This window comes from Rhamphochromis longiceps, linkage group LG8 (genome assembly GCF_057381845.1).
Source record: "Rhamphochromis longiceps isolate RC_006_pf linkage group LG8, R_longiceps_female_GT1.1, whole genome shotgun sequence".
In the NCBI taxonomy this organism is placed as follows: domain Eukaryota; kingdom Metazoa; phylum Chordata; class Actinopteri; order Cichliformes; family Cichlidae; genus Rhamphochromis; species Rhamphochromis longiceps.
In genome coordinates, this window is record NC_140564.1 from 12,503,737 (window position 1) to 12,517,818 (window position 14,082).

General features: G+C 47.3%; 2 protein-coding genes across 10 annotated transcripts in view; one reads left to right on the forward strand and one right to left on the reverse strand.

Moving 5' to 3' along the window:
- Positions 1 to 14,082, forward strand: part of cacna1g (calcium channel, voltage-dependent, T type, alpha 1G subunit) — a 353,368-nt gene that overhangs the window by 125,477 nt on the left and 213,809 nt on the right. The gene's annotated exons all lie outside the window — the stretch shown is intronic.
- Positions 1,470 to 6,396, reverse strand: LOC146663164 (uncharacterized). The gene is made up of 3 exons (XM_085417322.1): positions 5,356 to 6,396; positions 2,260 to 2,553; positions 1,470 to 1,529 (listed from the first exon to the last, which is right to left on the reverse strand). The coding sequence occupies exons 1-3, from the start codon at positions 6,379 to 6,381 to the stop codon at positions 1,470 to 1,472; spliced, it is 1,380 nt and encodes a 459-aa protein (XP_085273448.1). The 5' UTR covers positions 6,382 to 6,396.

Below are 14,082 nucleotides of genomic sequence, written 5' to 3' on the forward strand. Positions count from 1 at the left end.
GCTCTGAGATGTCTCTAAATGAGCACTCATCCTGACACGGCTAATGTCGACCGTAATGATCACAGGCCGTCGTGTAGCCGCGGGGTTGGAAGAAGGACGACCCCCTCGTCAATCTGCCGGGATTGTTGAAAGGTTGCCCTTTTTTACAATTTGTTTTAGTGGAAATCCATAGGTCACTTTAAATTCATTTGTTAGCAGTGTCATCGCTGCATGACTAAACAGTATAAAAGGCCATTATTTGGACCATTTTGAGACTGGTATTCAATACAGCTTACATTTTTCTTCTCCTTTATGAGCATTATTTGGATCATCCATTCATCTGTTTTACACTTTAAGATAGTATGGGCTCGAGCCTATACATTTTTTGCAAACTTTAATAGCTGCATCATCACAGTATTCTCATCTGTGCTGTCTATAAACTAAAATAAGGGGGTTTGTAAGTGGAGGTCCACAGTAGCAGTGGCTTCATTAATTATGTACATCATTGGATATATCAGTGTGATTCACTGTAGTCTTATTAACTTGGATGTTGTTCTACACAACACAGTTGTGAAGAACAACAGTGTAGAACAACTGTGTCGACCTCACTGCAGTGAGATCAGTGGGAACAACAGCAGCACGATAACTGTTGCTACATTTTTATGCTCACCAAAAGTCCGCATACCCTGACACTTGAGTCGTGAACTGTTTTGGGTTTTTTCTGTGTATCAAGCACATTATAGAGTTTCAGTTTTGCTGCTTATATGCTATAATATTTGCAGCAGTGGCATTTGTGGGAACAGCGTTGAATCGATCTGATCTTTTACATTGCAGAAGAGAAAAGGCCTAGGATAGCTTACATCATCACTGAATCAGTTTGTTGTACTCAGTCTGTAAGCTACTTTACATTTACTTTATATGCGTCAGTGCAGATGTCTGTCTGTTCTCTGTTTGCTGAAAGGCAAACAGTAATAAACACACGAAAATGGATTTTCCTTAAAATGCATAGCACCCCCCACCCTATTACTTTGTGTCACTGTAACTGTGAACGTGTACACTGATATTACCACTTAGCTTTAAGGCATCACACTTGCAAGAAAAGTTGTAGTATTATTATAAATGCATAGTTTGGTTTTGTTATCTTTTATTGCTGTTACAGGGTGGATGAACTACATAATCATGACATCATTAAATCAATTAAAATGTCTATAAATCTATAATCCTTATGTGTGTTTCTGTTGTGAAAAAGACAATAAAAAAAGTGTTTGTTCTTTGTTTTTCTGTGCTTTATCTCATTCTGAGACATTATCTTCAGTGGTAAACAGACCGGAGATAAAATCTTTGTGAGTACATCAGTCAGCTTTCCAGCTCAGGGTGGAAAACTAAGAGATGAGTGATAAAATCTCTGCAGCTTTAACATTGAGAATTGTCTCTCTTTTTTTTTTTACCATAAAAGAAAAATGGATAACATTCTTCTTTAAAAGCTACACTTAACCCTCCATCATCTCCTCTGAAGCAGCTACAGTAGAGAATGTGATGCATGCAGAAAGCTAATAAGATCACGAGCAAGAAGGTGAGTAACAGAGATACAAGTACTATATGGGGGAATTTCATTTGGAAACGGACAAAAGATGCTTTAAAACAGATTCTCATATTATAATATCGCAGTCCCACATGTCACACTTTGGAGTTTCTGAGCTGTAGTCTGTAGTGATATTAGGTTTCTGCTGAACAGGTAATGAGCGAGAGATGGGCAATGAACAGGAGACCAAATAAGATGAGGAAGACTAGGGGTACACTCAAAAAAGCCTATTTTGGATTCACTTAAAAGAGATTATGTCGAGTGGTTCCACACAATTGTATTAGCTAACCCCTAAATAATAGTGTAGAATACACCAGGCACAGACACACGCACACACAGGTAGGTACAGCCAACTTCCACATTTATTCAAGTGTTGTTGTTTTGACAGCTGACTCAGTCACACAGTCTGACAGCTCACGAGCCCAGCTGATCTCTCCCCTGGCCGCTCCTCCTCGTCTCACTATAAACACAGCGGAGGGAGACCATCATCAGTCCATAAACAACATCAGCTGTTCTTACCGGCCTCGCAGCGCCGCCCTGTTGAGCCTTCCGCTCCACTCCTCCCGGGGCCACGCCTCCGCCACACACCCCCACCGCCCGTTCGAGGCCGGGGAGCCGTCCGGCCGAGCCAACTCCCCCCCCCGCGAGCGAGAGAGGAAATCGGCCACTGCCATCTGCGCCCCCGGCCTATGGATCACCTTGAACTTAAAGGGCTGCAATGCCAGATACCACCGGGTGATCCGGGCGTTGGCATCCTTCATGCGGTGGAGCCACTGCAGCGGGGCGTGGTCCGAACAGAGGGTGAATGAGCGTCCCAGGAGGTAATAGCGCAGGGAGCCGACCGCCCACCAGATGGCCAGGCACTCCTTCTCCACGGTGCTGTACCGGCGCTCGCGCTCTGCTAGCTTCCGGCTGATGTATAGGACAGGGCGGTCGGCCCCCCTCACCTGCTGGGACAAAACGGCTCCCAGCCCTCTGTCCGAGGCGTCAGTCTGCAGAACAAAAGGGAGGGAAAAGTTAGGAGTGTGAAGCAGCGGCTCCCCACAGAGAGCCTTTTTCACCTGCACAAACGCCGCCTGGCACGGCCCCGTCCACTGGACCAGATCCGGGGCACCCTTTCGAGTGAGATCGGTCAGGGGGCTGGTTAGCTGCGCAAACCCCGGCACAAAGCGACGATAGTAACCCACCAACCCCAAGAACCGTCTCACCTCCTTTTTCGTCCTGGGGCGCGGGCAGGATGCGATAGCCTCCGTCTTCTCCACCTGTGGACGCACCTGCCCGCCCCCCAGGTGGTACCCCAGATACTGCACCTCCCTCCGTCCAACTGCGCACTTCTTCGGATTGGCCATGAGCCCCGCCCCCCTCAGGGACTCCAGGACCGTGGCCACCCGCAGCACATGCTCCGCCCAGGTGTCGCTGTGGATGATCACGTCATCCAGGTAGGCGGCAGCATACGCTGCGTGCGGACGCAGTACCCGGTCCATGAGACGCTGGAAAGTGGCCGGGGCCCCGAACAGGCCAAACGGAAGTGTCACGAACTGGTACAAACCGTACGGAGTGGAGAAGGCCGTTTTCTCCCTGGCCTCGGCAGACAAGGGAATCTGCCAATAGCCCTTGGTTAAGTCCAGTGTCGTGAAAAAGCGGGCCGTGCCTAACCGGTCCAGGAGCTCGTCGACCCGAGGCATGGGGTAGGCATCAAAGCGTGACACTTCGTTCACCCTGCGATAGTCGACACAGAACCGTATAGACCCATCCTTCTTCGCCACCAGAACGATGGGGCTACACCAGGCGCTGTGCGACTCTTCTATTACTCCCATCCTCAGCATTTCCGCCAATTCCCTCTGCACGATTTTTCGCTTATGCTCCGGGAGCCTGTAGGGCCGTGAACGCACCGTCACGCCGGGCTGCGTCACGAAATGGTGCTCGATGAGGGACGTCCGGCCGGGCAGGGGGGAGAACACGTCCGCAAAACGCTGTTGCAACGCGACAACATCCGCTCTCTGGGCCTGTGTGAGATGGTCATCACAAGGGAGGGAGGTGGGAATGATAGAATTTGGCACCTCAGGCCCCAACTCATCTCTCTCCTTCACCAAGCTCACCAGAGAAGCAGTTTCAACCTCTCGCCACAGTTTGAGGAGATTGAGGTGATAAATCTGCGTGGCTCCTCCCCTGTCCGACCGAGCGACCTCATAGTCCACGTCCCCGACTCGCCGTGTGACCACAAAGGGTCCTTGCCACTTGGCAAGCAACTTCGAGCTGGAAGTAGGGAGTAACACAAGCACTTTATCTCCCGGTGAAAATTGCCTGAGCCTAGCCCCTCTGTCATACAGGCGTTGTTGACGCTGCTGAGCCTGGAGCAAATTCTCCCGTGACAACCTCCCCAAAGTGTGGAGTTTTGCTCTCAGGTCCAACACGTACTGAATCTCATTTTTGGCGGGGCTCGGACCGTCCTCCCAGCTTTCTTTAATCAGGTCGAGCACCCCACGTGGCCTCCTGCCGAACAGCAGTTCAAAGGGAGAAAATCCCGTGGAGGCCTGGGGCACCTCCCGCACTGCGAATAACAGAGGGTCTAGCCAGTGATCCCAATTGCGTTCATCCTCGTTAATGAACTTCCAAATCATGGACTTTAAAGTCTTATTCAGCCGCTCCACCAGCCCGTCAGTCTGAGGGTGGTAGACGCTGGTCCGAATAGATTTAATGCCTAGTAATTCGTACAGTTCCCGCAGTGTACGAGACATAAACGACGTGCCCTGGTCAGTCAGTATCTCTTTCGGGATTCCGACTCGGGAGATGACCTGAAACAGTGCCTGCGCCACACTCTTTGCAGAGATGGTGCGCAGCGGAACTGCTTCCGGGTACCGCGTTGCGTAATCCACCAGGACTAACACAAAGCGGTAGCCGCGTGCACTCCGGTGAAACGGCCCGATGAGGTCCATGCCGATGCGCTCAAACGGGACCTCAATGAGGGGGAGAGGGCGCAGCGGCGCCTTCGGTATGGCCGGCTGGTTAACAAGTTGGCAGTCCGGGCAGGACGCGCACCAGCGGCGCACATCCGCTCGGATGCCCGGCCAATAAAATCGGGCCGTTATTCGCTCCAGAGTTTTCTCATAGCCCATATGCCCTGCCATGGGGTTATAGTGGGCCACCTGGAAAAGCGTTTCCCGGCGGCCCTGCGGCACCAACAACTGGGTGTGTGTTTCCTCTGTCTGAGTGTCACGACTCACTCGATATAATCGGTCGTTTAATAAGACGAAACGCGGGTAGGTCTGCGCGGCCTCAGGGCGCACCACGTGACCATCAATAGCCATCACTTGGTCAAAGGCTGAGCGTAGGGTGCCGTCACGAGACTGCTCCAGTGGGAAATCACCCATGGGGGACACTTCCGGGGCCGGCGGGACGTCCCGTGAGGGACCCGCCGGCTCCTCCCCCCCGGAGTCAGTGTCGGACGACCCCGCGTCACCGCTGAACGCCGCGCACACGCTACACCCCGCTTCCAGTCGTGATCGCACCCCCGCGTACTGCCCCAGTAGCTGATGAAACCCCGGCCAATTGGTACCCAGAATCAGGGGGTGCGACAGGCGCGGGCTAACCGCCGCCGTTACTCTATGCGTTTTGCCCTTACACTTTAATAACAGCGGCACTATGGGATACCTGTGAACGTCACCATGCACACACCTCACCTCCACCCATTCTGCCTCCAGCAATGCCCCGGGGCGAACCAAGCTTTGGTGTACGAGGGTCTGCGTGCAGCCCGTGTCCACCAACGCCTGGCGTATATCCCCTCGAGTCCTTACCGGAATACTGTATGTCCCTCCTGGACCGGGGGAGGGTGCTGGGGCGCCAGCAACACGAAACACCTGCCCCACTTCCATAAGCGGACAATCCCTCCTCAGGTGCCCCGGCTGCCCGCACTTCCAACACTCCGGCCCCGGCGTCTGTGCTGCTCTCCGTGGCTCGGGGGCGGCTCCGCTTGGCTCGGCTCCCCTGGACGGCACCAACGCCGCGAAAGGGTTAGTGGGGCTCAGCGCCGGCAGCCGCTCTGCCTGCCCTGGTGCCGGCACACGCCGCCTCGGGGCCGGCACTGGGGCCTGTTTGTTCGGCCTCCGTCCGGCGTCCCCGGGTTCCCCTGCTCCAGCGGCAAGGTGGTCCTCCGCCAGCGTCACCGCTACCTCCAAGCTTGCGGGCCGGTGGCACCGGACCCATCTCGCCGTCTCCGCTGGCAATCCCTCCGTGAACTGCTCCAGCACCACCTTGTCCACCAGCTTCGTCTCCCCCTCCGATGTTCCCGGTTGCAGCCAGCGTACCGCCGCGTCGCGCAGCTGCCGGGCCCAGGCGAATGGTCGGTCCGTTGTAGCCAGCCGACAGGCCCGGAACCGCCGGCGGTGGTCTTCGGCGGTGAGCCCTAGCCTGTCCACCACCGCCCGGCTCACGTCCGCGAAGCTGCTCCTCGACGCCGGAGGCAGACTCAGGGCCGCTGTTTGTGCCTCCCCGGACAGCAGGGGGAGCAGCCGCGGAGCCCACTCCTCCCGCGGCCATTGGCAAGCCTCCGCCGTGGCACGGAAGGTCTCCAAAAAAACCTGTGGGTCGTCCCCGTCCCCCATCCGGGGCACCGCCACCGACAGTGGCGAGGGCTTCGGCGTGGCAGCGGCCCCGACCAGCCGCTCCAGAACTTGCGTCTGCCGGTCCGTCTGCTCCTGCAGCGCGGCCAGGTGGGCACGCTGGTCGGCCGCCTGATCCCGGCTCATCGTCGCCATCTCCGCCAGCATCTGTGCCAAGAATTGCAGAGGCTGGGCGGGTGGCGCGGCCTGTGGGTCGGACATTTCCCCACCGGCACTATCCTGGGTTTCGGCACCACTTGTAGAATACACCAGGCACAGACACACGCACACACAGGTAGGTACAGCCAACTTCCACATTTATTCAAGTGTTGTTGTTTTGACAGCTGACTCAGTCACACAGTCTGACAGCTCACGAGCCCAGCTGATCTCTCCCCTGGCCGCTCCTCCTCGTCTCACTATAAACACAGCGGAGGGAGACCATCATCAGTCCATAAACAACATCAGCTGTTCTTACCGGCCTCGCAGCGCCGCCCTGTTGAGCCTTCCGCTCCACTCCTCCCCTGCAGCTGCGCCCGGGGCCACGCCTCCGCCACAAATAGTTTCAATGACATGCTGTGTTTTGGCAGCTTAACTCAATGACTTAACACAGTTGGGTGGAATCACGTGACATTCACTGAGAGATTGAATTTATGTCTTTTAAAATGAAGTATACATACTGTATACATACCATTATATTGCTGTAAGTTTTGTTGAATAAATTACTCATTTAATGGTTTTAAATTTGTTACATTTGCAACTCCTTTATTTTATTTTTTACTTTTTTGGCCTCTACTACGGTAGCAAATAATCCTTATTTATCTCATACTGGACTTTGGCGTAGCAGCCTAATCTGCTCTCCCCCTCCCTTTAAGCCAACTTTCTACTGATTGGTTGCCCCTGACAAACAAAAGATTTGAATAGAAGGTGGGTGGGACTTCTATCCACACAGTCAGAGACGTTTGCCTGAGATGACCATATTAGGATATCTAAGTTACGTTATGTATACATATGACATAAAAGGAAACGTGCATTAGGTCAACTTTAATGTTTGATGTTATGAATTAAAATAAGCTTCGATGTAACAATGTACTGTGTTACAACCCTGAGTAGATATCAAATACACACACACACCTAGCATGTGACTGGAGGATGAGGAGATGTCACATTTTACGTGTGTGTCTGTGTGCACTGTTACTCTTGCTACTATGAAATGTGGTGATTGAGCTGAAAAAAAATCTCTCTACAATATTATCTCTCTCCACCTGTGAGGACTGGCTCTCAGCTGAATGGCAGATTACAGTTAGCATATCCCATTGTCCTCACCACACAAGGCCTTCATCGGCAGGTATGGCTGCCTGCCTGCCTATCTGCGGGCGTTTGTGTGTGCATGTGATGAAAGCACCTGACCCCGGTGATAATGGCATTCAGGACTTGTGACAGGCAAAATTAGCATACATAGTGGCTAAGATTTATTTTGGAGACGAGTGGAAAGGAAGTGTTTTCACAGAACTGATGGCACTTGTTTCAGGTACACTGTAGATCCTGTCCTGTCTGTTAAGCTGCCTTTTATAGTAAAGGGCAGTAAAAAAAAAACTTCTTTTGGAAGGGCTTCATTGGTCGATATCATTTCAGCTCATTCAAATGGTGACTTCAGCCTAAGAACAGGTGAACATCAGAAGGGTAAACATACACAGTAGGAATTCGTCTATGTTTGTTATACCTTGATTGGTTTTTCCTGCAAGAAATCCGCTCCTGCAAAACAAGTAATGTGCTCACAATGCTGGCAGTGACTTTAGTGAAGTATAAATCCAAAGTTTGTTGCAAGCTTTAGCCATGAAAGGCACCGTAGCTGAACAGACAAAAGAAACAATAACAGAAGTGCTGAGCTCCGCAGCAGATCCGAGGAAGAAAAGACACGCTGCTTGACTGACTGCTGGGATCCCAAATCCTCACGGTACTTCCACACTGACAAACACAAGAAAGCTGTACAAAAGTTGAACTTTCCTCAACTTTTAGTGCAGTGGTTTCAGGTGTCACCTGGAAATTTACAACAATTGAACTGAATTTTATTTATATTAGCTTAGAATGGGATAAATCTGGTCAGTGTTTTGGTTGATAATTGTGGTTTTATTTAGTCTGGGTATTTGACCATTTATATTGCTGTTATGGCTCTTTGATCATGCTGACATGACAGATCCAATTTTAATAATTCAGAAAAGTAAAAACCCCAAATTAGCTGCCTGGAATGCCCATTTTGCTACATACATTAGGGACCTACAGTACATGTACAGCCAGCTAACAAGAACATGAATACCTGAAACAGTAGTTAGTTGCAGTGCAAGCTAATCATGCAATCCATTATATAGGTGATAGCAGGACGTGAGTCAAACTTTACTTTTTACTGTCCAATCAGAAGTGAAAGATGAAGAGAAGATGAGGCTGACAGACTAAAGAGTTGAACATGTTGATGCCTTACTTCTAAAATCTACATGTCTATGCATAAGAACAATCCAGGCAACCATGATTTTAAAAATTGCTTTGGTAAACCATACTATGAGGTGGTGCATCAAACTTGCTAAAATCAGCTTTTACGAGTTGATTCTCCAAGACTGGTGAGATTAAAGCTAACAACAAAAAAGGCATTTAATGTTGTTACTCTCCAGCATGGTGTTGATCAATAGGCTGTGTTGGCTGATGAGGTCACCTGGCAAGTTGTTGCTGAACAATAACTTCAGTACAGCTAGCAAAGCCAACACTGCTAAAGTTAGCTAGTTTATGCTAACGCTTGAAAACAATATTTAAAATAAGTCATGTAAAAAAAATCGCACCATAGGAGTAGAGGCAGCTCAGACTTGTTCCATTAGTTGCTGTTTTGGTTGACTGCTTGTTTTCCTGAAGCTCTAAATTGGAAGTGAACAGTGTTGGCAAGTTAGCATACGACAATGAGCTCCATCATCTGCATCGATGGAAAATATGCTGGGTTGAAATAAACACCTTAAGATGACTCTTACTGTGAACTGGCACTACAAATAAAATTAATGCACTAAGATTGTCTCTGGCTAGAATTAGGTTGTCTAAGGTCTTGCAACTGTTAGCAGGAAGTACCTCAGTTTTGTGTCCTCACTTCAGAAAGTAAGGATAGTTATAGTGTTTGTGTTCCTTTATTTAATTTTAGCAACTACTTCAGCACATACAGATGTGGACCCTTGACAGTGTTATGTCAGCAACAACAGATGTTAACATTACATCCACAAATGCCCCACAAACTGTTTCATAGTTACTAGTTATGGAACTTGGCAACAAAGGAAACCACTCGAAGGTAAAGTTTTTCTTTGCCACACCTGTTCACAGGTCAGTTGGTATCTTACTTTTCAACAGTCTTGTCTGTTTTAAAAGTAATTTGACTCCCATCCTGACACGATGCTCTGCTGAGTATTTACACACAGAGGCCTGCGTTCATGTCCACAAACACATGGTACTGGTATTCGAATCACGCAAAGGAATGCCTCTGCACATCTTGATTACTCGTCAAGAGCTGCGGCACTGCACTCTTGGGTGCAATATTGTATCTAATAACTGCTTTGACACTTGAGGATTTGTGAGTGAGCCATGTCAAGTCATTAGGGAGTGTTTTAAGTGCACTCAACATTGGTGATTAAGTGCACTTAACGCATAAAGGCTCCGTTCAGGGGGTGATGAGAGGGCGTGCAATGTTGGCACCCGCTTGACGCATTGATAACACGCAATCCAGATTTCTGTACTCGCTGATGTCTGTCTGAGCCTGGCGGACACGTGTGTTTATCCCTGTTCTCAGGCAATGTGAGAAGTAACACAGGCGTTCACACACACACAGGGGGCTGTTAAGCTGGTGTGTGGTGCCACTGTTTAGGCTGGGAGGTTCATGAAACACTGAATCCATGTTGAAACTCAGAGGACAAAAAAATGTGTTATGGGTTTAAGTGTGCCCATAAAGGGGAATTACATCTGAGAGATAGACTCACATGGTGGCATATAAACAAAGTTGAAAGTTATTATAAGCAGGTACATGAAAAATATCATAAACAGCAAATACACGCATAAATGGACCGTAGCATTACCCGCTCATGCTGTCTCACTGTAGCTGCATACACTATGAGGTGCACTGGGAGACATAATCACAGCAATGGGGGGAGGCAGTGGGACTTCCTTGTGTCACAGGAGGCAGTGGGAGAAAGAGATAAGAAGCAGACAGATGACGGAGATGGAAATTAGTGGTGGATTGCCGAGCAGGAGGAGGAGAAATGCCAGTAGTTCGCAAACAACAGGAATCCAATCCAGATGTTACTGCCAAGAGAAAAAGAATGGGTAAACGCACGAGAAACAGACAGAAGACAAAAAGCTGAGGTCCCAGCTTGGATTTATTAAAAAAACACTTTATTTATAAAAAGAAACACTTTATTTGCACGTTAGCATCTGTTGAAAAGATTAAACCAGTTTGATCACATTTATTTACATCTAGAATAAGTATTTTAAGAAAGGAACTTCGCTTTCCAGCCAGTGGAGACCTGTTGACATTGGTAGTGTTAATTAAACATAAATAAAGAGTAAATATACAAAGGGATAGTTTGAGAATTGTATTGGAGACAATCCAGGTCTTTAAAAACATAAAGAGCTTAATTTACTGCCTCTAAATTTAGGTTATTGTTCTCGGCCCTAAAAATCTTAGAAATATGGCATCCAACCAGATGCTAACTCTGGATGGTGTTGCCTTGACCTCCAGTAACACTGAAAAGCCATTTTTGAAGTCGTTTTGTCCTTCAATGCAGATGTTAAACAAATATGTCGGACTGCTTTCTTCTGTTTCCTGAGCCTGGTTCAGCTGGAGGTTTCTTGCTCATATGGTGTCATATGATTGTGAGGGGTTTCTCTGTTTTATTTTTATTATTGTTAATGTTGTTATTCCTGTAACAACATTGAATTGTTGTTACAGTGAAGAAAAGTATGTTTGCAGTATTTGTGCAAAGACTGTATGTAAAAGATGGACGTAGCCACTAGAGATGGAACTCACCAGAGTCCCAACAAGCTTCACAATGCTTCAGTAATAATGCAATATTCTTGTGATTTCTAACATGTTGCAGTACTTGGAATACTGTACTAACAAATATGCAATTTATTACCTTTTTTCAACTGCAAATGATATCCTGCCATCAATGTTGCCATAAGACAAAGTCAGTCTGATACCAGTCAGCGTTGAATGGGGTCAAGTTGACAGTTGCATGCAATCTGTTTCTGATAATACAGCAATTAACTGTGTTATCTAGTCAAAAATCACATATTTGTTGCTGTTTATAGTCACAAACATCCACATTTAAGAGAAATTCACATTCAACTGTTGCATTTGTGCTCAGCAGATTTCCTGTTCTATAGAAATATAAGCAGAATACAGCCAGTTAACACCTGCAAAGCCAGGCTTCTACCTTTCTACCTTTAAAACCCGGAGAGCAGCCAAATGGCTGGTAGGCTTTTAGCTAAGCTTTAGCTTCAGCCAAGTGGAAGCTAAATTGGCTAGTCATTCATATGTATATTAGGTTGTTACCTGGGAATTCTGGAGGGAGGGGAGTGGGGGTTTGAGTGGATTGAGGAATTTCCCTGCGAATCTTGTTGACTGTGCCGAGGATGGTGGTTTTCCGTCTAAGAAGTTTTTGCGCAAGTGAAAGCGATGTGAAAAAATTGTCCGTGGTAACATTTCTGCCCTTGTCTAGGAATGGTTCCATCAGCCTCATTACTACATTTTCAGAAAGTCTCTCCCCAGTGGGACGATTGGGGTCCTTGCCAAGATATGGGAAGACATTGCAAATGTACTTGGATTTTAGGTCGCAAGCCACCCAAAACTTGATCCCAAACTTGTCAGGTTTACTTGCAATATACTGCAGGAAACAGCACCGAGTCTTTGATGGGAAAAGCTGTGAACTTCCTTTTGTGTTTCATCTTGATGCATTCTCATCCAGGGAAATAAATCTCCAAAAGTCACCAACTTGGAGTGTTTCAGTTTGCCATCTTAGGGAGAAATCAACACACATGGGTGTATGTCCTTTGTTGCTGAGATTTATTGATAAAAACAGTACAAAAAACCAACCCTTTGTACACATATTTACAAATGGCCTGCTGAGTTGAGTTGAGTTGAGTGCCCTCGACTTGTGCTCATTTACAAAGACTCATTCATACGTGTTGGGAATGTGTCTGTATTTATTAGTTAGGCAGCATTTATTTACAAACTTTTGACAACCAGAGTGATCGCAGTCAGTCTGCAACTGTTTGCAGAAAGGTTGCCTCCTATCAGGCAACCTGTTATCCTTCTTCTTGCATTCAAAGTGGTTGTGAGTGTGCAATTTCCTTAAGCTCTAAATGTTATTTCACTGGAATACAATTTACAGGCAGGCAGCAATTTTTATTTTGTAGATGCACAGAGTTATCTGTCCTATTTTTTTTTTTTTTCATTTGACTGAGCCATTAGCTTAGAGGTAGCTGCGTCAAGCTAATTATGTCCAGTTTTGTTTTTTTTGGTTTAACGGATTTAATGTAAGTTTGTGAGTTAGTGATTGAGACCTCTTATTCATGGTATTCCCAGAGTATTTTAACGACATGGTCACCATGCAATTAATTTTAAGCCTCAATAATCTTTAATAAATAATCTTTAATCTTCAATAGCTATGAAAATCAATCACCTACATATTAGTCAGAAAGGTGAAAACTGCTTTGTATGGCAGTCTTTAAGCATTGCATCTGCTCTAAAGTTGGAAAGTTTTTCACAAACAGAGTCTATAGGGATTGGAACCATCAGAGGTTCATCCCCACTGCCGTCATTCCTCAGCCCGGGAGGACGCTGCTTGGATTCATATGAAAATGCTGTGCTAATGCATGCACGGCGTCTGTATTATCATGAACACGTGCATGCAGGGTCAACATTCTGTACATTTGAATATGTGTAATAGGTTTACATTTGACTAATTAATTGCTACTTAATCATAAACAATCCCATAGAGAGAGTTTAAAGTACAAAGCTTTTACAATAGCTGTTATAAACAGTCTGTGTCTGGTTAGTCTTTACAGGGTCTGTCTGGTGCCCAGGAAGTGAAGGCTTTTCCATATCTGGCAGCAGCCACAGTGCTTTGTTTGGAATAAATATAGAAGGATGAAGAGCGTTACCTGCCACCTACGCAATATCAAAAGACAAAGACTTTACAGTACAGCCAGCACTCTTTCTATTGGCAAATGATCTCTGGAAAATGAAGGGCAAAAGCAGCGTAGCAATGAACAGAATGAGCAACAGCAGTGCATGCAAAACATGAATGAAATGTTGGCCCTGTTAGGACTGTTTTTTAAGCTGTGATACGCCCATTAGTTGGTTTCAATTTGCCAAAGGATACTGTATGACTTGGGTCGCTACTTTTATTTCAGCCATATTTTGATTTGATTTTCTCACATACCCCACCACTCCCAGCCGCCGCAAGTTCTCCCGCTGCCATTCGTTGGTCCATTTCACACTTTTGTGGCTGTCACGCCGAATGAAAGCCAATTTCGTGACGCCCGTCTGAACTGGAATTAGGCCGGATGATATGACATAATTAACTTTTTTGCTTTGTTTTCCCCTAATGTAAAAGTCCCATTATTCTTTGGACGCGTGCCAAAAAGTTTGCAGAGAATTTAAAGTGGGGTTAAAGTATTCTGTCTGTCTCTTTAAGTCTTTTCCCGGGGAGAGGATGCAGTGGAGGGTAAAAATTAGGGAGTGTGTGAGCAGTGAGCCGTTCACCACAGGTCACTGGTGTCTATTCCCTCAGAGGCAGACGCGTTTGTGTGTTCGTGTGTGTGTTCGTGTGTGTGTTAGGCTTCTCTGGTCTCCGCATGGACGTACAGCCAGTGAACCACAGTGGCACACCGCGCACA

Bases quoted from the DNA above. Each gene is read 5' to 3' on its own strand.
- LOC146663164 (XM_085417322.1), bottom strand. From the start codon at position 6,381: ATGTCCGACCCACAGGCCGCGCCACCCGCCCAGCCTCTGCAATTCTTG. The intron at 2,554-5,355 runs GTAAGGACTCGA...TTTGTTCTGCAG, and splicing joins GAGGGACATACAGTATTCCG to ACTGACGCCTCGGACAGAGG. The intron at 1,530-2,259 runs GTGATCCATAGG...TGATCTTATTAG, and splicing joins TGCAGCCCTTTAAGTTCAAG to CTTTCTGCATGCATCACATT.